Raw genomic sequence first — 24,568 nt, forward strand, 5'->3', positions numbered from 1 at the left:
CCTAGGCCTTCCTTTCTCCCCTTCTTGAATATGGAAGTGATGTTTCCACTTTTCCAGTCACTGGGGACTTTGCCAGACAGCCACGATTTTTTAAATATATACAGAGATTGACTTGGCAACCACATCAGCCAGTTTCTTCAGAACCCTGGGATACGTGTCATTGGGCCCCATAGACTTGTATACATTCAGCCTCATGAGATGGTCTCAAACATGCTCTGCTGTTACACTGGGAGTGTTTTTGCTCCCCTGACCCCTGCTCAGAATTTTCAGGACACAGGAAGTGTGGGAAGCCTAACCATCTATGAATATTGAGGCGAAGAACTCATTAAGTACCTCAGGCATCTCCAAGTCTGAGGAGGCCAGCTCCTTCTTCTCAGAGGTACACCCTCATTTGCCAGTCTCTTCTGCCAAGTGCATCTAAAAAAACCCTTCTTGTTGTTTTTCACATTCCTTGCCAAGCTCGATTTCATCTGCACCTTGGCGTTCCTGATCCCATTCCTGTACATCTGGACAGCATCCCTCTATTCTTCCCAGGCCACCCACCCCACTTCCATTGCTTATGCCTTTCCTTTTATCCCCTCAGCCTGAACAGCAGGTCCTTGCTCAGCCATGCTGGCTTCCTGCCTTGTCTGCCTGATTTCTTACTCTGAGGTCTGGAAAGCTCCTCTGCCCTCAGAAAGGCACCCTTAAAGTGCTGCCTGTTCTATTCTGTCCTTAAGATTTTTTTCCCAGGAGATTCCATCCAACAATACTTCAAACAGCCTGAAGTTTGCTTTCCTGAAGTTCAGGGTCCTGACTCCACTCTTTGCTAGGCCCATATTCCTCAAGATCATGAACATGACCAGAGCATGGCTGCTTCAGACCCAGGCTGCCTCTGATCTTAACCTCTTTTATGATCTCTTCCATGTTGATGAGCGCCAGGTCCAGCAACGCTTCACCTGTTGTAGGTCTGTCCTGTAAATGTTATTGTCAATGGACTCCAGGAGTCTCCTGGATTGCTTGCAGGTCACTATGTTGTTTTCCCAGCAGATGTCCAGGTGGTTGAAATCCCCCCCACCAGGATGACAGCCTGCAAACATGACACCTCTTGCAGCTATGGCAAGAAAGCCTCAACAGGCTTCCCTTTACCAGATGGCCTGTAGTAGACACTGACCACCAGGTGTCCTTTATTGGTCTGGCCCCTAATTTTAAACCACAAGCTCTCAACCTGTTTGTGGTTGTTTCTCAGGGACAGCTCCTCACAGTCTATCCACTTCTTAACATAAGAGGGCAACACCTCCACCCCTCCAACCTTGCCGATCCCTTATAAAAAGCTCACAGCCCTCAATAATGGTATTCCAGTTATGTGAATCATCCCAGTGCGTTTCTGTGACAGCAGTAAGATCATACTTTTCCAATTGTACTGTGGTTTCCATTCCCCCCTATTTATTTCCCTTGCTGCGTGTATTGGTATAGAGGCACATCAGCTGGGCTTTCAGATGCATTACCTCCTTGGAGGAGCCCTCCCAAATACGTCTGGGACAAATTTGAGGTTTTCCCTCACTGCTTCCTAAAGCAACAGAGTTCCCTGACTCTTTTCTATTCCTCAGCAGTACATCCCCTTCACCCATCAAATCTAGTGTAAAGCCCTGGTCATGAGCCCCAACAGCTTGCTGCCTAGTATATTCCCCACAAGATGCAGCAGGCTGAGGGCCCCCACTAGCAACCTGTCCCTCTGACTTGGCTATAGTATCCCACATGTTGTAGTCAGCAGGCTTGCTATCACCCTTTTTCCCCCTTCAAACCTAGCTTAAAGCCCTGTCAACAAGCCCAGACAGCTCCAGGGCCAGAATTCTTTCTTTTTTCCCTATGACTCAGGGGGACTTCATCAGCAGCCATCAGGGCAGGTGCCAAGTAAACCGCCCCACAGTCAAAAAAGCCAAAATTCTTGCAGTGGAACCTGCAGCACTTTCCCTGACTTATTTTTTTATTGATCCCATATGCTTCCACTCTGGCAGCAGAATTGAGTCATATTGTCAAGATTAACATTAAAAACATATTCTTAAATATTACTTTCATCACTTTTATCCGCCCACACGCATTTACCTTTTCCTACTTTGAAAGACTTTCTTCCTCCCCTTGCAGTCAGGTTCCCATTTTTCTTGCAACATCCATCCTTCCAGGGCTGCTGGGTGCTCTGGGGAGCCAGGGGACATTGTTCCACTGGAAACTTCTGGGAAGCAGGAGAGCTCTGAGAGAGCCACCAGTGCAACCCACCCCTCAAACATCAGGACATTGTCACCAGAAAATTATTGCCATAGGAATCCATTTACCATAGGAAACTAACAGCTGATGGAGGAGAGAAGGACAACACTTTTCCACAGCTATCCCAAGCCCTTACCAGAAGTTCCTGGCAGCCGAGCACCTCATGGCACACACCAGGGAGATATGGGTTGATAGTGGGCCGCCACAACAACATCACGTCTGCTGTTCTTCCCTACTAGGGCCCTGCTGTGCCTTGAAGCATCTTTACCTTTACTAATGAGGCAATGCTCCCAGGGAGACTAGGCAAGCATTCTCAAAATGGGAAAAGGTATTGTTAAAAAACAAACTGTTCCCCAAAGACATTCAGCTGAGCAAGCCCCAAGGTCCTGACGTACCTCCTCTCATATCTAGCACTTCCCCTGGGCACCTTCACAGGTTGCTCCCCACAGCCTTCTTCCAGGAGCCCACCTGCAGGCCCAGCCAAGCAGAGGGATGCTCAGGCACACAGCCACAGTGAAAGCCAGTGCTCCCAGAACAGCCTCCCACCAGCTGCTGCCACTTTCAAGACAGCCTGCAGCAGGATCTCCAGTGACAGGCAGCAGCACAGGCCACTGTAGGCATGGCCACTCACCTGGGCTTAAATTCAGTTCATTAGCCAAGGCACAGAAAATGTAACCATTCGCTAATTGTCCAATCCTTCAGGCTTTCTCAAAGTCTGATATTTTGACACTGACAAAGCTCTTGGTAAGGCAAGATTGTACCTACTCATGCTAACAGGAGCTCAGTATCAGGAATGAATTTTTGTTTCTTTAGTACATGATAGTACTAAGGAAAAAGAAACAAGCCAATTTCAACCTTAAGACAACTAGGGATTCTCCTGCTTAGAGACCTCACTACTACCCTTCTGCAAAAACTTTCCACAGCCTCAGTTGGAGAAGCCATGGTTCTGGCAGTTCTCCCTTTTTGATAAAACCCAGGCACATTTTTGGGCAGTTGTAAACGCTGAGCAGTTCCTCAGAAGCTCTGATACTCAGCAACTATTCCAGCATTCCCACCTAACTTTAAAGCACAGCTGCTCTAATTGCAATGCTGCTAGAACTCAATTTAGGAAAAAAAATGACAAGAAAGAAATTTATTGTTGAAAATCACAGTGAAGATTTGCTGCCTTGAGTTTGCCTGCAAGACACCTGCAAGACTCAGTGTGTCTCCTCACATTGGCCACAGTTGACTGCAGCACCGCTGAGACATGGGGAATGGGAGCAGGCATTTGGGGTGTTCTCTGTGAAAGGGAGAAGGAGGCACCTCCAAAGGACCTGTCATCTCTGGGTCACCTCTCAGGAGTGGACAACTCAATGTGGAGCTGAGCTTGGTCACCTCATGGTGCAACCATTGAAAGTATCTCTTGGATGTAGCCCTGGAGGCCTTTCTGGAGGCCTTCCTGGAGGCCGCCCTGCAGGCCTTCTTGGAGACCTTCCTGGAGGCCTTCCTGGAGGCCTTCTTGAAGGCCTTCCTGGAGGCCTTCTTGGATGCCACTGACAGCTGCTGAGGAGGAAACATCCTCATGAAGGTCGTGGGCTATGCAGAGGAGCGTGACAGAACTGGTGTAGGGTGCGCAGGTATCGTCCGTAGGCTCACTCCAGAACAAAACATCAACTTGCTCACTGGGAGATCACAGGAGGTGTTTTACAAGGATGATGTGGGTAACGTCTGTCACAGCAAAGAGAAGAAGGAAGCTGAAGGTAGTGCTGGAGTCAGCCCTCATCCCTGTGAAGAAGGGAGTGTGGGCATGGGGAGCAGATAGCTGCTATATACACAGACAAGTTTGGAAGATAACATCTTTTGGAACCTTAAAAATACAATGAGTTTAAAATCCAAGGGTTTATTCATAAATAACTCTGAAATAGATCCCTGTTTGCTGAAGAATATTAGCCTTCGTGACAAGTAAAGGAACTCATGCTGAAATAGGGAGCGAACCGAATTTGAAGATGTAAACTTTCTTTTTTTCTTTTCTTTCCAAAGCTGGCCAGAAGATGTTTGGGTTGGAAGGAGTAATGATGAGTGTCAGTTCTCTGTGCTAAGTGAATGAATTGTAAGTGAATGGAATGTGGTAATTAGTTCTTGTTTCTACTGACGAACATGTGTGCATGGAAGAAGGTGTGACCACATCGAGGTGTCTGAGATTTCTTCTTAGCTGAAAATTGCTCATGCTGGTTCGATCTGGAATTTTAGCAATAGGAGAAAAAGTTAGAAATGCTGAATTTTTCATGGAAAATGTTCTTTGCCCCAGGCTGGCAGGTGAGGAGCCAGCAGCTCACTTGTCCACCAGGTGGGGAGCCAGGCAGCTTGCCCACCATCGGCAGCTGGTAGCTGGCAGGGCACCAGGCACACGGGCTGCCAACGGCTGGTTTCTACCCTGAGTTTGATGGTATTTACACATTCCCACCACAATATTGGTTCTTCTATCATCAGCAGGCTCCTCTGATGGAAAACCGCTGTGCTGAAAGTATTCACTCTGCTGCAGCGTGTCAGGTATGTTACTGTATGGACTGATGTGCTGCCACTGCATCGTTTCACATCGACAGAACAAAACTAGAGCCTGCAAAAATAAGTCAATAAAAATGAGTGCATTTCAATAGAATAATATTGTGCTGAATTTACTCCAAGCAAACTGGTGGGAAAAAAGCCTGGGTGTGACTGAAACTTTAAGCAGTACGTGACAATGGTGACATGGTTACGAAGGCAATGACAGGGGAAAACAGCCTTCTCCATCGTTCCCCTCAATGCTCATACTCAAAAAAATGTGTCCTCAAAGCCCAAACTCTCCAGATCTATCAGATAATCTGCTGAGGTGAAAAGCTCCCCACGTGGCACGTTGAGTTTTCAAGGGTGTGCCACTCAGCTGGAAAATCCTGTCTCCCGGTGCTGAGTAATTTTAGCTAAGCTAGAAATACTTAGTAGTAAACACCACTTTAATATTTGATGCTCAAGAATACAGTTGTGATTGTCCCCTATAAACATAGTAGGATATGGGTGTGTGAGAAAACTGAGGAGTGTTTACCTCCATTACACAGCTGTGTAATGCTTCATTATATCCTTTGGCAACACTAACCACAAAACCTAGATCTGCCACAAGGACAGGCTGGACTGAGGGAGGACAAGGATGAGAAAGGGGCTTGAAAGCAGCAGACTTGGCCTCCTGCAGCCTCCTATAAGTCCCTCAGCCACAGCCTGGTACACTCCAAGCTGCGGTCCCCACTGCTGAGCAAGGGACCAGGTTTACAGGGATCCCATGCCCCATTTGCAGAGGGAAAACTGCAGCAGCATGTGGGAGCTATGCCAGAGCTCATTCCATTCTCTGTAAATGGATGAGCACAAAACTCGAAGGTTGTTAAGGTACCCAGGGGAGGTACTGCATGCAGTTTGATTTCGTTCATTTCTCAGAAAGTAGATAAGAGTCAAGATTTCACTTCCAACCATTCCAGCCCCTCTTATCCTGTACATTTCCAGTAAGCACCCCAGATATGTTTGAATTCATAGAATCATAGAATGGCCTGGGATGAAAAGACCACAATGATCATCGAGTTTCAACCCCCCTGCTATATGCAGGGTCGCCAACCACCAGACCAGGCTGCCCAGAGCCACATCCAGCCTGGCCTTCAATACCTCATCTGTTTGAAGACAGTTTAATAGAGAATTACAACAAAATGTGATGTTTTTCACTATTATTTAATGTCGCACATGTTGCATTTTTTAACATTAGAAGAAAAAACAACAACAAAGTAAACTTCAAAGACAGAAAATAAATATAATATATACTTTTATGAATGTATGCGGAAAGAGTGCAAAAAATTGCATCTGTAAGATGTTTAAATGCTGAATCATACAACCAAAATCTTACAAAAGCGCTTGTTTCTTTATACATCAGTTTTCTTATAAACACAAAAATATTGTAACAAATCTTACAAAGATCAAACCCTTTTGCCCTTCACCAGGATAAGAGTGGTGAAGAAAGTGTATTACCTGGAAGAAAGGAAGAAACCCAGATAAATAAAACGTAAGCTTAACCAAGTACCAGGTAAACGACCTCTAGACACTGAAGAGGATCTCACCCTTGTGCAGCACAGCACAGGAGACAAGTCCCTCAACAGCAAGGGCTGGCCCTCTGCAGAGGGACTTGCTTCCTCCTGTTGCAATGAAATCATTCCTTTCCACACCATCTGCCCAGCACAGCAATAAGAGCCCTGGGTCCTGCTCCTGCCAGCAAGGGCTGCGAGACCACGGCTGGGCTGAGCCCAGCGCTGCCACCCAGCAGGGTCTGTGAATGCTGCCAGTCCAGGTTGCACTCAGGACCACGTCTTGGTGCTGGGCTCAGACACCTCAAAGTACAAAACAAAACAAAAAAAGCACTTATTTTTGTTTCCTCAAAAATACGCAATGCTGTGGCAGACGAAGAGTTCTCACAAGCTGACGCTTGGTGCCCCTGATGTTGGTATCAGCAGGGTATATAGCAGTTTGCTTTTCTTTCTAGACCTTAGGTAAAATGAATGCCTAGAGCAGAACAGCCCCAAGTAACTCATCTGAACTGAGGTTTCTCTGAAACAGTAATAGGCAAGTAGTAGATACTGCAAAGCTGAAGGAACAGAGGTTTGCTGTGGAATCTGGGCGGTGTGGGGTTAGGTAGAGATGATGGTGGCCCTGACAGCACTCCAGGAGACACACACACACGGTGACGTGGCCCAGCATCACAGCTGCAGTGCCGCAGAGGCTCAGCACTACACGTGTCCTGCAGCTGGTCGCCCTACAGCTGGTGGCACTCCTGAAGCCACTTGGACAAAGTCCCTCTTCCACCAACACCAACCACATCTGCTGCACGTGTCCCAGCAAGCTGTAAGGCACCAGGCGCCCTCCTGAAATGTAGGAAACTTACTGCACATACCCTGCAGCACCGCACATTCAACCTGCCTGGTATCTCCCAGCACGAAGCCACCAGAAGCAGCTGCTCCAGCCTGGACATCCAGAAGGCACAGACTAATGATAGAAGTCCCTAATTCTCAGCTAGGAAAAGAGAAACCTCCTTGGGCCGAAGGGGTAAGAGAAAGGGAAAGAATGAGGTCACGTCCTCTAAAAAGCTGGCAGATCTTGTCAACCATCATCATCTTGTATAGTCCAAATTGTGGCAGTCACTAAAATGCATTGCTAGGAAAACACTTTCCCTAAGCATAGTATTTGCTTGATACAGAGAACTAACTTGAGAGATCATAACAAGACATAACAAAGCACAAGTAAAAGATAGCACAAAACATTTACTGTGGACTGCAACAAACTATGGGAATTTACCTTGCCAGGAACACAACAACCTTCTCCCTGGGAAGAAGACGAAAGATTTCCAATCTGAATGCAACTAAAATACATGTATCATATGGTAAAATGCATCCTACCCCTCAAAATCTGTATTTTATAATTACAAAATATAAATTATGTATGCGTTACATAAATAATGAATCTTCAAAAATGCATTGGATCTGCATACCTGAGCGTAGCGACCAAACAGACCTTTGGGATTCCTGTTCTGCGAAAGCATGAGGTTCTCACTACATTGCTTAACTAACAAGTGGACAAAGGAGAAAAAGAGACGGGAGGTTTTCATGATCTTAGCAGTAAGTTCACCTTTCGGCAGACTGCAGAAGAATCAATTCTCATCATTCCAGGAAAGGTACGTCTTTGCGTTTTCATTGCAACCCACAAAAATAAGGGCCTGATCCTACATGTCAGAGATATCTTACTACTGCTGTATGGCTAGAACGCTGTTAATATGCTCTATTGTATATTTCAAATGATCTTATTGTACAAGTTTACTCTAGGAAGATTCTAGGGGGATGGGGAGGGGTGCTGAATGCCTACAAGAGAATCATGTCTGATATATATAATCAAAACATGTATATAGGCTGTGATTTTTTTTTCCACAGCGTATTTCCTAGAAACATGAGGCTTAAAAGTTGTAGGGCTGTAACAAAGAAGTTCTTATTTATGTATTCCAAGACAACCTCTCCAGTTTAAATGAGTTTTTCTAAACAAGCCAAGCTGGAATTTTCTATCTTTGGTCATTACCTCAGCATCCAATTTCTTAACAAAATCTCTGAGAAAACTGTCAGAAGAATTATCTTCTCACGTAAAGAAATCTACTATTTTCACTCTAAAAATCTTTGGCCCAAGACAGGGGATGAGAAATAGGATCTTAAAGGGAATCTGCTCTGAGGAAGAAAAAAGTGACTGTGAAAAGGAAAACACAGTGCAAAACAGATTTCAGACCTTTAAAGCAGCAGGCACTGCAACACAACTGCCTGCTGCAGTACCATGGAACAGAGCAGCCAGAAGTTTATTTTGCTGTTAATTTGGGGAAATGGAGTTGACTGCTGTCCACTTGCATATCTGCAAGCAAATAAAGAGGATAGTATCCAGTTTCTCTTAGTTTACTCAAGTAAAAATTATGTATATTTTAAACTTTTCTTTGGACTCTGTGCTATGTTACTGGACAGGTAACAGTGCCTAGCACTTAGCATCACAAAAACACTGTACAAACACCAGTTACTGTAACTCCTCATGTTCTTCTTAGATTTAAGTAATCCCATGCACCATTGAAAAAGAATCAGCTACTGAATGTCTGCATTGACCATCTCCCATCGCTCTATGATAATATAACAACCAGTGCAGAGAAGTGCTTATGCTATAGCATGAGAAGCATTTGCTTTAGGTGATGGAGCCAGGCCAGGCTGCACACATGCCATAGATCCCAGCTCCTACACAGCACCCAGCTCTGAGCTCTCTCCCCCATGTGCTACCCACACACCAGCTCTAAGCCAGAAGGAAGAAGGATGGATGGTAAAGGTAGCAAGTTGGAAGGCTGGCAGTAACATGCACCACATCTCATAGAAAGAGTTCAAGAGGGTGGACTTACATTGATTTAGCAGAGCCAAAAGGAGCTAGAGTCCTTCCTCCTCTATCCAAAATTTTTAGTTACTATTTGCCATGTTTGCAAGAAGTTTCTTATAAAATGATGATCATTTCTTTATTTTATTTTATTTTTGGCCTCCTCAGACACAGAAAAGGCTGAGGTACTTAACGCGTCCTTTGCCTCAGTCTTCACAGCCAGTCAGGCTCCTCACACCTCTTGTGTCCGGGAAATTCTAAGTGGGGATCAAAGGAGCAAAATCACTCCCAACTTAAGAGCAGAGCAAGTCTGAGACCATCTCATGAGACGGAATGTGTACAAATCAATGGGGCCTGATGACATGCATCCCAGGGTTCTGAAGGAAGTGGCTGGTGTGGTTGCCAAGTCGATCTCCATATATATCTGAAAAATTGTGGCTGTCACGCAAAGTCCCTGGTGACCAGAAAAGGGGAAACGTCACAAAGGTGGACATGAGCCAGCAGTGTGCTCTTGCAGCTCGGAAGGCCAGCTGCATCCTGGGCTGCATCAAAAGAGTGGTGGAAGAAGGGAGAGGGAGGTGACTGCCCTGCCTCTACTTGGCCCTTGTGAGGCCCCATCTGGAGTACTGTGTCCAGGCCTGAGGCTCCCAGCACAAGAAAGACACGGAGCTGTTGGAGCAAGCCCAGAGGAGGACCATGAAGATGATCTGAGGGGACCACACTACTACCTCTCCTATGAAGAAAGGTTAAAAGAGTTATGCTTGTTTAGCTTGGAGAAGAGAAGGCTCCAGGGAGACATCACTGCAGCTTTCCAGTACTTGGAGGAAGCTTACAAGCAGGAGCGGGACCAACTTTTTTACATGGTTCGACAGCAATAAAACAAAGAGGACTATCTTTTAACTTAAAGAGGGGAGATTTAGGTTAGATGTTAGGAATAAATTCTTCACTCAGAGGGTGGTGAGGCACTGGCATAGGCTGCCCAGAGAAGCTGTGGGTACCCCATCCCTCGAGGCATTCAAGACCAGGTTGGATGGGTCCTCGGCAGCCTGAGCTGGTGGCTGATAATCCTGCCTGTGGTAGAGGGGTTGGAACTAGATGATCTTTAAGGTCCCCTCCAACAAAAACCATTCTACAATGCTATGATTTCTCTTATAATTTTTGTTTTTTGAAAGAAAGAAAGAAACAAACACTGTAAAAAAGTCTCTTGCTAACATAGTTCTTTGGAAACCTTGTAAGTGTGATGAGTTTGTGCAAAATATTTGTCTACTGGAAAACAAGGGAAAGGGCCCTACTCCTCCCAGAACTTCTGCACAGCTGAGTCAGCGTGTCCTTATAAGCTAGCAAGGTCACTGTCTACTTAACGCACATACTCAGGAATCCCTATGCAATGAAAAGTGAGGATACGCAGTGCACTGTGCAAAGCCTTTTAAGTAAAATAATCCTCCTAAGATTTCTAGCTCAAGCTCTGAAGTATTTCTAGAGCTTTGTTCTTTGTCAGTTTGTTCCATCTACACAGCCAAAGGAAGGTGCACCTGTAGTTCGTGTTTCTTTATCTAGTTTTTGTGGCTTTTTGCTGAAGTCTGGCCATTGCTATCGATCTGCTACTTTGGTGCCTGGATTTGTATCCTGGCTCTTAGGTTGCCCTAACACCTGGATACTGAATTTCTTTTGGTAACCTCACTAGACATATAAACTGGCACAAGCAATAAAAAATGAATGTGGAAAAGGCACATTTTACCTCTGCTCTTTAGTATGAGTCCCTGAAAGATGTTACCCTGCGCTCAGATTGAGAAGTTAATAAAAATAAACAGAAAAGTCTTGCTTTCCTAGACTGTATAGCTATGCATCTGTGTGCTGCTTTTACAAAATATTGTCCTATAAATCATTAAAACAAATTTCCATTCTATGGACAGAGCTGCATTACCTTCAGACAGTTTTTAAAGAGCTAAAAGAGGTGGAACGGTAAACAGCCAACTTATGTCTAATTGTGTTTTCCTGGCAAGATACTGCCTTCAGTTGCATTCCTTTAACAGAGGGAAGAACTTGGCAATTTCATTAACATGGCAGTATTAATGAAAAATGAGGAGAAACATTCATTCCATTGAGCACCTGGAAGGGAAAGGGGAAGCAGGCAAAGCAAAGAAACTGGCTAGCAGAAATATGATCACAAAACATGAAAAAACAACAAAGTTCAACATGCAAAGGTTATCAGTACGTCACAATGCTGGCTATGGTCAGTGAGACTGCACAGCTCTTATACCTTTGTTCTTCAGGCTTTCTTATATTAAGACTCTTAACTGCAAGTTCATAAATAAGCTGAAAATGACAGTAGTGCCATAAAAATATCGGTAGAAAAATAGTGCAAAGCCAAGGGCTGGAGACTAATATGCCATAACTGCCCCCAAGCACAACCATTACTATTCTTTAAGAAAAAAAAAAAAAAAAGACACATACAGAAAACATTCTCCACTTATTATAAATCGTAGTTGCCTGCATTGCACTTTACATTTAAAATGTACTGACTATTTTTCTGCTTCCTTTAGAGGCTACGGATGGAGAATAAATGCAGCCTTTCCAACTGGTGAGCACCGCCACTGGTAACAAAATCAGATAGCATTTACAAAATAAATCAATGCAAAAGTAAAACAGACAGTATCATTTAAGGCCTTTGTCCATGCTAGTCTGCTCAACAGACTGCACTTTCTTAAAATAAGAACATCTACCGCTTCTGTTACAGGAACCAGAGGGCGACGTTAAACAAAGAAAGGTCACATTTACGACTGCCAAGAAGGCAAAGTTCCTGAGGTTCAGCCAAATGCAACAGAAGAGATGCTCTTCGCAACATTCTTCTGGTGCCTTGCACCGTGTGCATGCAGGAGGGTAGACAAGAGGAGGAAAAGCCTGAGACAATGCCCAGGCCGAGCATCTCATTTACATATTGCAGCCCTTATCACAAGGGGTTTGGAATTACAACTGATTACATAGTGCAAACTCGTATCAGTTCCCACAGATATATAATGCACTGGGAGCCCAGAACAAAAGCCGCCGCTGGCCAAGGTTATGAGGAGCACCAGCCATTAAGGAAATAAACTCGGGGGAGAAGAGTCTGATCTCAGCTACTCCTGAGTGAGCCTAAAGTAACTTCAGCTCTTCAGGGAGGTTTCAGTGAATTTATATAGGTGTAACTGATAGCAGGGTCTGAATCCGTTTGACAGTGAGGCACCAAATGAAAACGAAGGCTGTATTAAATGACAGATCCAGAATAACTAAAAATGATATGTAACAGTTTGTTAACCTTGAGCAGGACAGAAGAAATATCCAGCTGTGGATTGATAGTTACACAGCATTTCTCAAGTATTTACATCAGCAGGTCCAGAAGGTTTTGCTTATCCTGATCTGAGTAACGTTGCAGGGTTCTTGCTGCTATCCCATGTAAGCTGTTGAAAAAATATACTGACTACCTAGAAAATAAATCGTGCATTATGCACTGGGTACGTCCACAGACACGAGTCGCTGCATACACACACAACCAATATCCCAGTACTGCACAGAATAGGAGCTGTATCACTGCCTTTCCTAAATTATTAGATTCATGGTGAGTTTATACACACATTACTGATGAAAGTATGCCCAATGGCAGGGGAATATACATACTCCTAATATTTCAAAGTAGATACGGCATGTCTGATCTGAAATAAATACAGCTTTCTCAAGCCAGTCCAGTCTCTTAAAAGACAGCTCTGTCTTCGAAATAGTTTTGTTGGTTTTTAATTGTCATTGGAATCAGTAATATAAAACCCACTGATTTCAGTGCTGAAAGAAATGCCATGGTTGCCAGTTGACAGAAAACTGTCAAACACATTTTTTTTAACAGTTTGTTACCTCTAATGGCATGAGCTGACTTTCACCAAGAACCAACGGAAAGCATGACAGTAACAGTTGGGCCTGCAAAAGCAGATTAATACTGCAGAATTGACTCGTGTGTGGCTGACAGAAGATGGTAAAGTTCTAGCAGTCTCAAGAGGTGGCTCATACTTGAGCGTACGAACTACTGAGCTGTGTTACGTTTTTCTTTTAGAAAGCAAAACCTATGCCATATGTACTGTACAATTATCTAGACTTTTCCCACTCCGTGACTTGTTATTGATAGAGTAGCCTGTAGAGAATAGGCACTTATCCCAAAAATTGGCAAAAAAATTAAAAAAAAAAGGAAAAAAGGGGAGCACTATTTGATAGGTATGGCACCAAAATCCAACCGTTGTGCTTTCTCACAAATGTATACTGTACAGATACAAGCTTAAACAGACACAGACTTTTAGGTTGTAGGTAGGCTGTGCTTTTTCTTTTTGCTTCGGCAAGATTTGCAAATGCAGCAGATGATGCATGGAGATGCCACAAGCAGCAAGGGAGAGGTCACCAATGCTATGATACCTAGTCCAACGAGGATCCCTACAACCTGCAAGACATAGTGGGGAAAAATACATATTTAGCTAACGTGAAAAATAAAATGCGCGTGCATGCATAAGCATGGAATAAGCTAAAAAATGAAAGCATGAAAAACAATCTTGGTTCTTTGCTGAAGGGCAAAATCTCTTTGCTTCACACATGCATGATTGTTCTGCTTAGCTGACTAAGAACACACCTGCGTTCTGTTCCACATCACTGAAGCACGCGAGTGGCCTAGCTTGTTTCTGCAAGGGCCTTTGTCGTAATGCCTTAAGAAGATGTCATTCTGAAAAAAAAAGAAGAAGAAGCTGTAAGAGGAGGTTACAGCCTGGGAACTGGACTGGAAATACAGCTTTCCTGACACTGCCATAAAGCTACCAGCTGCTGACTGGCAAATTCATCTGTCTTCCAGATATTTATCCAGAGAAACTTCTTGCAGTTCCAAACAGTGCAGTATGTTTAGGACTCAAGCTTTTGTATAGCTCCTTCCCTCACACGCTTTTAAAAATGTGAAGTATATGCATTGCACTAATTGCATGGCTACCTAGTCCGTTATTTGGTGATGCTAAAGGGGTTTCTAAAGAAGATTTTTCAGGAAGTTTGCAATCTCAGGCATTATCTGCTGAGATACTTCTACCTTCTGTTCTGCTATCCCTGCACTTCGTGGTCATTTTCTTCATAGGCTTAACAGGAAAATAATTATAAAAAAAGAAAAAAGGAAATGACCGTTTCTTTTTTCTTTTCCCAGAAATAGTAGATTATCCAGATTTAATTCAGAATGTGACGAATGCTCCACATTACTCTCCCCTTGCCAGCTGCACTGTAACATGATGCTGCCTCCTCTTTCACTCTTCAGCCTTACTCTTCAGCTCTGCAGCTGTTAGCTACATCTAAACCTGGCATTCCTGTAACCTTGCTCATTTAGTAAAACTGTATTTGAACCACACAGCTACAGTTTGGTTTTTTTCCTTTTCCTCTAGAACAGGCTAAAACTTAGCGAGGACATGTCTACCAAAACTGAGAATCTGATGGTCTTCCAGCTCAGCATGGTGTTAAGCAATCACTGTGTACTGTATGTACTCTGAGACAAGCCAGAAGACAGATGTTGAAAAAGTGCACTCCCACATCCGAAAATAGGGCATGATGTTAAGTTAAACTTGCATTCTGAGAAAACTAAGATTGAAGAATGAGGAAGTCTCGTTGTGTGCTGCATATGGAGTACAAGAAAGAAGAAGAAAAGCTGTGCATCCGTTAATATTTTATTTCATGTGCTGGAAAAGTTACTTTCACATTCCCACATTTGTTAAGTAATGACTGCAAGAAAGAGAAACTCAGGTACCAGAGTTCTTGTACTCTTAATCCTGTTAGAAAGACTGAGGTCCTCAAAAGCTGAGACTAGCTGGTATCATTTGAGAAACAACTAGCTACTTGCATTTCATAATCCACATCCACAATCCAACGGCTTTATCGTCATATCAACTAATCTACCATTCTCTTCAATGAACACAGCACTAGAGATGGACTTGTAAAGAAGACCTAATTTATGAGCTCTTAATAGATCTTCCCATGAAACTGTCTTTTCCCAATATCATACCCTTTTCTGACAGGCTGTGATCCATGTGGTTGGAGAAGGCAGAAGAATTTCTCTCTCTTACTCTCAACCAAACCATCTGTAGCTAACTACATTGAAAGAAGATGTTAGAGAAAGGTAATGCTGTAATCAGCTTCCAGAAAGTAACCAGTACATCTCATTTCCTTAAAACAACTACCACCGTATATGGCTATAATCCTTTATGAAAAAAAAGAATGTTGAAATAAATGAAAGCACTGGATGAAAAAAAGGAATGAAATTAGCATCTGAAATAAGCCAAGTTATTCCTAGAATTAGAATTCCTAGATTGGTGGAGAACTTCGTGTGGAGCTTCAGACTAACTTCAGCCCCCATTTACCCTTCATCTAGATATTTTTTCTCTGCAGTACTTACATCCAAGTTCTGTAGGCAGTACCAGCAGAATGTGTGCTTGCAGTTCTTGCACATCATCTGAGCACAGCCCTCGTTTCTCTCAATATAGATCCGACAAACTGGGCACTGCTTAATTGGAGCTTCTGTCTCTGTTCCGATAAGTGATCTAGAAGAGTAAGGAAACATTAAAGTGAAACATAAATATAATCACTGCTGATACTCAGCTCCTAGTGTGGATTCTGCTTATTTCCTGGAGCATCCAATGTTATTGTCTTAACGCACTTAATGTGTGAAGCTCATTATACTCAGTAGAATACGCTGAAGTATATCCACTACTGGATGTAGGATTTTGCATCATATAGAAGTGAAACTCCATTCTCGTGGTCTTTAATGCCATATAAAACAAACATGAATAATTTGAAATAAACATTAGACTGGAATTATATTTAGGAAATGCCAGAAGAGATGGGCAGTAGCAGAGATAGTATTAAGAAAAAAAGTTCAATGAAAATGAAGTGAGACACAGAGCAAGTACCCTATGCCAAGAAGAACCAGCACAGCCATTGTGGATTCCACTCTTACCCCTGCTCCGTTGTTACCAGAGCTTGGTTTTCTGGGCACAGGCGCTGTGGGTGCCATGCCTCCTTACAAGAGGAGCAGAACATCATGTGACAGGCTGGGCACTCCACCGGCACCGGCACTCCTGACTCATTTGGTCCAATGCAGCACACCGTTTGGCAGTCTGCTGCAGGACACCATGTTCTCTGAGGGTCCAAATGGACTTCTGAAATGAAAGAGATAGAAATAAAACTACTTATACAGTCCCGTTCTCATTCTGGTGGCATGTCAAGGTATGCAAGACCCAGTTCTGAACGTGCATGGGGAAGCTGAAGCCTTCTGACTCTGTGCCTGTGGATGTTTGAGGCTACTTCTCTTCCTCATGCAGGCATGGAACTGAGTTCTTCAACAGCTGCTGCACTGGATGCATCACAATAATGGCAACAGACTACACAGGACATATTCTTTGCTTTTATAGGGAGGCAAAAATGATAAAGGTAACTGTTGCTTTCTGAAAAGCATGTGTCTTTTGTAATGTTAGGACATTACGTCTTTCACATGTTCAAGCCATGCCATATCTCTCATGTTAATAGCAGAAAGACTGTCATTAAATTAATGTCAGGTCCCTTTCTGTGACTTACTACCCCCCCTCCACCCCCCAACTACAAACTGATTATGAGCAGATCTCAGATTACAACAATAGTCAAGGTCAGATAGTGGGTGGAAACTATGAGTTACATACAATGGCACATGGCAGTGAATAATAAATGTCAGTTATTTCTCTCACTTCCCACCCTTTAATAAAGGAATTTGGGCTTGCAAGAGAAACCCAGATAAATCACATTCACTGTTAGCCTTGTCTAGTATGTGTGTACTTTATACTGCTGAAGTCCCTGCTCCCACCCCACAGAGCCAAATGCTCCCACCCTACAGAGCCTCCCTAGAAAAAGGCTGTCATGCTGTAAAGGAGCTACCTGCATCTCCTCTCACCCTGGGAGCTCTCTGATACCACCCTTGAAAACAACCAGAGGAGATGTCTCAGCAATGCATGGAAATCCCTGACTGTGAGATGTCAATAGCCATTACAGAATTATTCTGTACTTTCAGCTGATAAAATATTGCCCCACTTGTAACAAAAGGCTGCACAAGGACCTCTGAAATATGTTCTTCGGCAAATTTTGCTGAAACAGTTGAAGGCATTTCCTTCTATGCACACCTCTTCCTGCACTGGTCCTGCACAGGAGGTTGATATCCACAAAGTAGAAATTGTACAACTAGAAATGTGTTCAAAGAAGGACAGTAGATAGATAAAACATAATCAGTAGGTAGAAAAAAGTAGATACATGTGCATAAACACCCAGGGAGATGGACATCGCACAGCCTTCATAACCCAATGTGCATCAGAAACTGAGGTATCTTCTAGTATGCCAAACATTCATGTTCTGCTTGAAAACTCGCAGCTTCTTTAAAGCTAGGAAAAAAAACATGCCTACAGGCAGTATCTCTCCCTAATTGAAACAAATCAACTTCAAATTAATCCATTAGTAGCTCAGAGTTTCCTGCTAGCTTTGGATGTGTGTTTTGAGGTGAATAGTAAACTCACGCCAAAATGTAGCTTAGTTTAATCGTAAAACTATTCAAATATTTAGGGTGATTTTTGACAAATAGAGAGTAAGTTTTCAACAGTCATACTAGCAAAGCCACAAGCAGATGGAACACCCTTTTTCTAATAGCTGAGAGCAAACACGTAGGAGAGAGCTTCATAAGACTCCTCCACTCAAGGCAAGCTGAGCCTCATTCTTTTCTGAAGGAGTCTTCTGGGTGAGGATATCAGACAGTCCTGTGTTTGGATTTTCATTTCCACTGATGCTACTCCAACCTATATGCATAGCAGTGGCAAGGACAACACCTGGAAGATGAGGTGACTACCAGGAAAGCAGTCATTGACAATTTCTATCTTAAAACCTACCCCACTCTTTTGTGCAGGACACAGAATATTTCCAAAAGGGCTCTGCAGGAAGACCTACTCCAGGTTATTCCAAAAGTTGAACTTTAACATGAGATGAGGGAGACAAAATTTTGAACCTGTTCCAACAAAGACTAGCACTCAGTCTCCCATATATAAAGTTGGCACATGAGTCCCTGTGGTATGGGATAACAGAGCTTTGCTGTGCTCACCTATCTTCTGTCTCTCCTCCCCAGTTCTGTATGACACTTACAGTGAGTAAACTAGTAAGGATAACCATCTGATCTGCTGGCTGAAGGGCACACAAGTTCTTACTGCAACTAAAGGTAATATTTTAGTCTGTCCTCTGACAGATGTGGAGACTTCACATATCCACAGCAAAGGCTTTAACCTATAATTTAGAATGTGCCAGCAAAAACACCCGTACTACCTTATTTTTAAGCCACTTCATGAATTGAGTTCTCTTCTTTCTCCTTAGTCTCTTACACATACTTCCTCCACTCTCAAAAGCAAACAAATATTTTGCCAAAAACAGCTTGTACTTTCATTTGTGGGGAGAAAAGAGAGACAGTGATGGGCAAGCTATCCAAGCTTCCTTCAGAGATGATGCTCTGAACTGGGTAAGACCATGCCCTACTACTGACTGTTTCATTTCAGTCTTCACACACACAATAGTTCTACACTATTTCTGCTGATAAACAGTTAAAGGAAGAAAAACGGCAGTTCCTGCAGATAGCATGTTCAACTTTGGAAAGATAAATTCACCTATCCTGTTTTTGGATGAAAGACTGGATGTCTGGTTTTGACATTCATTGGAAGAAGGGTTGTAAATCTTACTGATTTTCACAAATTAGTTGCAGCAAGATGTGATGCATGAAATGAAATTCCCTCCTCTCCCACTTCCTCCATTTTCACAAAGAACCTACAGACGGTATTTTGCAATCCATGATGTCTCATGCTGTTTGCTTTACCATGGAGTACAAATGAAAACAGAAAATAAAAATAAATAAATAAAAAGGAGCAGTCAAAATAAGGAAAGAGGTTATAATTTTCCTCTGATGAGATGTTCAATCTTTTGGTTGGGGCTATTTCACTCTTAAGCCTTTTCCCTGTCTCCCCACAGCCAGTTCGGCCACACTCACTCCACTTTCAGGAAGAACGTTTTCCCAAACAGTGCCTGTGACAGGCAGGGATCTGGACAGTTTTAAGCAAGCAAGCAAGAAGTGGGAGGCAAAGGTGGGAAATGTAGCATCCTGAGGAAGAGAGAATATCTGGCTTCCAAGAGGCGCCTACTGAAAAGGTGAGCCCACGCATTCCACAGAATATTAGGAATATTTCCCTTTTGATGGACGTTTTTTCCATTAGGCATAAAGTGAAGTTTCACATCATCTTTCACTAGGCCTATTGGGCAACTGTCATAGAAATACAATGCATATGTTCTAACCACATCCTATTCTTCTATTTCGTTATTTCTGATGACTACATCAGCTCCATCATAAACACACATGCAGTAATTCCTGTTTTTTTTCTATTAAAATAAATTACACGGAAACCCTGTGGCTAGGTCATGACTGTCTCCATGTAAGTTAAAGATTTGTAAGAAAGCTTGATTTAAACCTGAAAACATCTGTGTTCTGAGAACACAGCACAGGAAGACTGAATGCCTTCAGTACATTTATTATCAGACGAAGAAAGAGCATATAGGTATAAAATTGTAAACCAATTATTTCCCACCAACTTTCAACCCAAAAATATCTGCCTATTATAAATAAGGTAACAGGGAGGAAAGATACATTAAAATAGGTAGCAAATATGGTAGGCGAGTAAAACAGCTTTGGGGTGCGTTAAGTTCTTCAGGTCGTCAAAATTTTCCTCAAAATTCATCTCAGAATCATAGAATTATAGAGGTTGGAAGGGATCTCCAGTGATCATCACGTCCAACCTCCTGCTAAAGCAGGGTCTGCAGGCTCTCACCCAGGAACTGAACTGAAGTTTTTCTAAGAAGCTAGCTCATCTCTAAGAAACTCAGTCTCTCAGAAGATTCAGTATCCTTGCTGATAGTTGCTAACAATGCTTAAATTTGCCTTACTCATTGGAAGCTCTATCAAGATATAGCTTCACATCAGCATCCCAGTCATTGTAACTTCCCTTACTTCCCTTTAAAACAATCCTTGTTCCCCAGAACTTTACTCTCTTTTCATATTTAAGAGCCTACACTGAACCACAGAACCCACTCTCCATGACAAACTGAAAGGATTGAAATTTCTAAACTTTCCACCTTAAGGTTCATTTTCAGCCCTGGATTATTTTTATGTCCATTTTGTGAATGTGTCAAACGTTTGGAACTGAGAATCATATTCTGAGAGCAGACTATTTATGAAGGAAAGGCCTTTCTTTGTGGAACAGTCTTGGGGTTTCCAGAGGCAATAGCCAGGAGGGGCATGAAGAAACCAGCAGGAGAGTTTGGAGACGTTTCATAGTGGCATTCTCATCCTTTCTACATGGTTAAGAACAGCTAAGGTTCTTTTGTTGGTCACAGAGCTTGACTGTACGTGGGCAACGTCTATAAGGATGAAAAGCTTATCAATTGCTAGAAGACTGATGAGAAAAAAAAATACAGATCAAGAGGAGAAACACTTGCCCACTAATTTGGTAGAATCATAGATCCATCAAATTCGGAAAATACCTCCAAGACCATCTAGTCCAACCATCCACCTACCATCAATACTTCCTCACTAAACCATGCCCCTTAGTGCAATATCTAAACATTTCTTGAACACCTCCAGGAATGGTGACTCAACCACCTCATTCCAATGCAAAGAAATTTTTCCTAATATCCAACCTGAATCTTTCCTGGTGCAACTTGAGGCCATTCCTTCTAGTCCTATCATTAGTTATGTGAGAGAACAGGCTGACTTACACCTCGCCACAGTCTCCTTTCAGGTAGTTGTAGAGAGCGATAAGGTCTCCTCCAAGCCTCCTCTTCTCCAGACTAAACAATCCCAATTCCCTCAGCCACTCCTCATAAGACTTGTGATCGAGACCCCTCACCAGCTTCGTTGGCCTTCTCTGGACCTCTCCAGAACCTCAGTGTATTTCTTGAAGTGAGGGATCCAAAACTGAACACAGTACTCAAGGTGAGGCCTCATCAGAGCTGAGTACAGGGGGACAATCGGACAATGCTCCTGCTGGCAACACTATTCCTTACACAAGCAAGGATGCTGTTGGCCCTCCTGGCCACCTGGGCTCACTACTGGCTCATGTTTAGCCATGCATTGACCAACACCACCAGATCCATTTCTTCCACATAATATTCCAGCCACCCTGTTCAAAGTCTGAAGGGCTGCCTGGGGTTGTTGTAGCCAAAGTGCAGGACCCAGCATGTGGTCTTGTTGAACTTCATTCCATTGGCTTCAGCCCAGTAATCCATGCCCTCGTCTGAAGGGCATTCTTACCTTCAGGCAGATCGACACCTCCTTCCAACTTGGTGTTATCTGCGTACTTACTGAGGGTGCACTCAATTTCCTTGTCCAGCACATCGGTAAAGATACCGAACAGGACAGACACCAATACCAATCCCTGGGGAACACCACTCATGACTGGTCACCAGATGAATTTACCTCCATTAACCTCCACTCTCTGGGCCCAGCCCTCCAGCTGTTTTTTTTACCCAGCAAAGAGGTTACCTGTTCAAGACATGGGCTACCAGCTTCCCCAGAATACTGTGGGAGACAGTGTCAAAGGCTTTGCTGAGGTCTAGGCAGACTATGTTCACAGCCTTTTCTTCATCCACCATGCAAGTTGCTCAATTGTAGATCAGGTTGATCAGGCAGGACCTGCCTTTCATGAACCCATACTGGCTGGGCCTGATACCCTGCTTGTTCAGCACATGCTGTGTAATCTCACTCATGACGATCTGTTCCACAACCTTCCCTGGCACTGAGGTCAGGCTGACAGGCCTGTAGTTCCATGGATCTTCTTTACAACCCTTCTTGTAGATGGGAGTCACACTGGCAAGCCGCCAACCCTCTGGTACCTCTCCAGTTGACCTGGAACTCTAACAGAGGATGGAAAGCCACTTGACAATCACCTCCACCAGTTTTCTCAGGTGGACCCCATCTGGCCCCATGGACTTGTGGCAGTCCATGCCAAGTAGTAAGTCACTGATAGTTTCCACCTGAATCATGGTGCAGCATCTGATGCACGGACTCAGATGTGACCGATCCAAATCCTTTATTACAGGTTTTAACATCCCTTATATACATTCACAAGTTTCCTTTTTTAGCTTTCCCATCCACCTTTACAACTTTGCAAAAAAAAAAAAAAAAACCCTAGCTAACTCAAACTAGCTGTTTCCAATGCCTGGTCTGAAGGAAAACTGAAAACCAGGAAGAAAAGGGAACTCAAAATATTTCACATGAAAATTTTCTTTATCTAAGAAACCCCAAAAGGCTGATTAGAGCAATGCTACTATTACACCATCTTGCAGTTCTTTGAAATGTTCTCTGTCATTAAGCAATTCCAATGATTTAATGGACCTCTGAAGATATACTTGGCTTTGCTTCTGGCCGACATCAGCTCTGGCCATCTGGCCGCATCCTGACTGAAGTTCATGAAAAGGCCTATGGCTGAACACAAATACCAAGGGACTACTTTTGCTGTCAGTTGAAGGAGCCGCACTGAGTTTGCCTTAGGGCTGGTGTCAGAGTGGCTCACAAAGGTACGTAGTGGTTGTGGCTGGCAGGAGACCATGAGAGAGATTAGGGCTAGACAGCAGCGACCCAGCTTTTGCATATCATGAGATTTGAAAATGGCTAGGTTGTACAAACGCTGATGAAAACACAAGCCACAGATCAGATCTCATCTGTCAGGAATCCCAGAGTCAGAAACTGGTGCCAGTAGTGCCATCAGCAAGGCTTATTGCTAGATTCAGAAAAAGATAATCAGGCCAGCATTGCTGGGCTGGGGTCAAGTCTGAGAAGACAGCTTCAGGCCAGCAGAAGCAAATCAGCCAGGTTCAACTGATGACTCTAGAAAGGCCAGCCCTAGGGGCAGTGCTAAACCTGAGACATACAAAAGGACCTTGCTGGGTGGCATTAATGCTGGTGGCCAGGCTACAGTTTAAGTTATCAGTAATCTGGCTTCATTGCTAAGAACAGACAAGGCCAAGAGGCTCAGTTTAAACCTGTTTTACTCATCATAGAGGAGAAAGGACAGATCTTAGAAATGTGAAGAGAGGAAGTAGAGGTGTGGAGAAGATTTGTAAGACTTATGCAAGAAAGAAAAGGGAAGGAGGATTTAAAAAACAGGCAATTTTCAGGTTTCTCTTTGTGGGAGGCAATGAAAAAAAAAAGAAACAAAAACAAGATGTAACAGGGGGTTGGACAAAAGATCACGAGTTCAGCTTTGGTTGGTTGTAGAGGAAGAGATACCAGGAAATTCTTAGTTTCACAGTCTTCAGTTAAAATAAAAGATCTTATATAAAACAGATAAATGCATTTCAAGAATGCCTCTCTTTCTTTAATATGTTGATGTAATAAGCTCTGAATTCTACTGTTCTATTGTTTAGGTCTGTAGGCAAGTCACTGCTTGGCTTATGAACAGGAGGGACTTCCTAAGGAATTAAGAGTAAAAAAGAAGAAGGTAGAATTTGAGATAGATTCTAAAAATGAAAGCTGCTCTTGGGATTTTTTTTTTAATTTTCATCCTAAGTATGTGCAAACCACAGCTACAATCTGTGTCTGCCCATGAACTCTGGGGTATATTTGGGTGTACTCATTTTGCTGGTTTTGTGCTTCACGGTCATCTCACTGAACTTCAGGCCAGATGAGATTCAGTAAAAACCCACATACTCTTCTACTGGATCATCTTTTAAAGTGCATTAATGTACATTAATGTAAAACTCTGCATTTTCATACATATTTCCAATTCATCTGCATCTAAGCATGCATATAAAGGATGATAAAAATATAGTCTTTAGAAGAAAGACAAGCAGAATCAGGGCAGACCAGTCCCAGATACGCTATTCTGCAAACCACCATGGTGTGAGTACTTAGAAAAATACTACAGCTTCCAACTGGGGCTTTCCAGTTGGTGTCAGTCTTTAAAATCACTGTGAGACTTCACCTTTCTGACTGGCAAGTGTCTTTTTCAGCCTTGACTAGGACCTGCTCCTGAATCAGAATGCTGACCTCTGGCACACCTCTGACCTTCAATTTCAAACTGTGTTATTTATATGCCCTTACTCAGTAATGAGGGGACCAATTATCCCCCAGAAGAAATTTAAAAATACTAGAGGAACACACGCAAGGCTTGTCTGTGAGAAAAAATTCTCTTCTAGGGATGTTTGCAGAAGTTCCTATCAGACAACAGGGTCTGTCTCTCACAGAATTTTTGAAGATCCCCAAACTGGAAGATCCCCTAGTAAAGGATCATGTGTGCTCTGCACCAGAGCATTGGTCTAT

The 24,568-nt window shown here is 43.2% G+C and overlaps 1 protein-coding gene across 5 annotated transcripts in view; it reads right to left on the bottom strand.

Annotated features, from left to right (window-relative positions):
- Positions 1 to 5,954: 5,954 nt before the first annotated feature.
- RNF144B (ring finger protein 144B) overlaps positions 5,955 to 24,568 on the bottom strand; it is an 89,154-nt gene continuing 70,540 nt past the window's right edge. For all 5 annotated transcript variants that reach the window (XM_015275952.4, XM_046927488.1, XM_418918.8 and 2 more), the window contains 4 exons: positions 16,163 to 16,364; positions 15,602 to 15,746; positions 13,814 to 13,903; positions 5,955 to 13,627 (listed from right to left, as the gene is read on the bottom strand). In XM_015275952.4, coding sequence (XP_015131438.1) covers positions 13,487 to 13,627; positions 13,814 to 13,903; positions 15,602 to 15,746; positions 16,163 to 16,364 — 578 coding nt within the window. In that variant the 3' untranslated portion in view covers positions 5,955 to 13,486. The remainder of the gene's footprint in view (positions 13,628 to 13,813; positions 13,904 to 15,601; positions 15,747 to 16,162; positions 16,365 to 24,568) is intronic.

This window comes from Gallus gallus, chromosome 2 (assembly GCF_016699485.2).
Source record: "Gallus gallus isolate bGalGal1 chromosome 2, bGalGal1.mat.broiler.GRCg7b, whole genome shotgun sequence".
In the NCBI taxonomy this organism is placed as follows: Eukaryota; Metazoa; Chordata; class Aves; order Galliformes; family Phasianidae; genus Gallus; species Gallus gallus.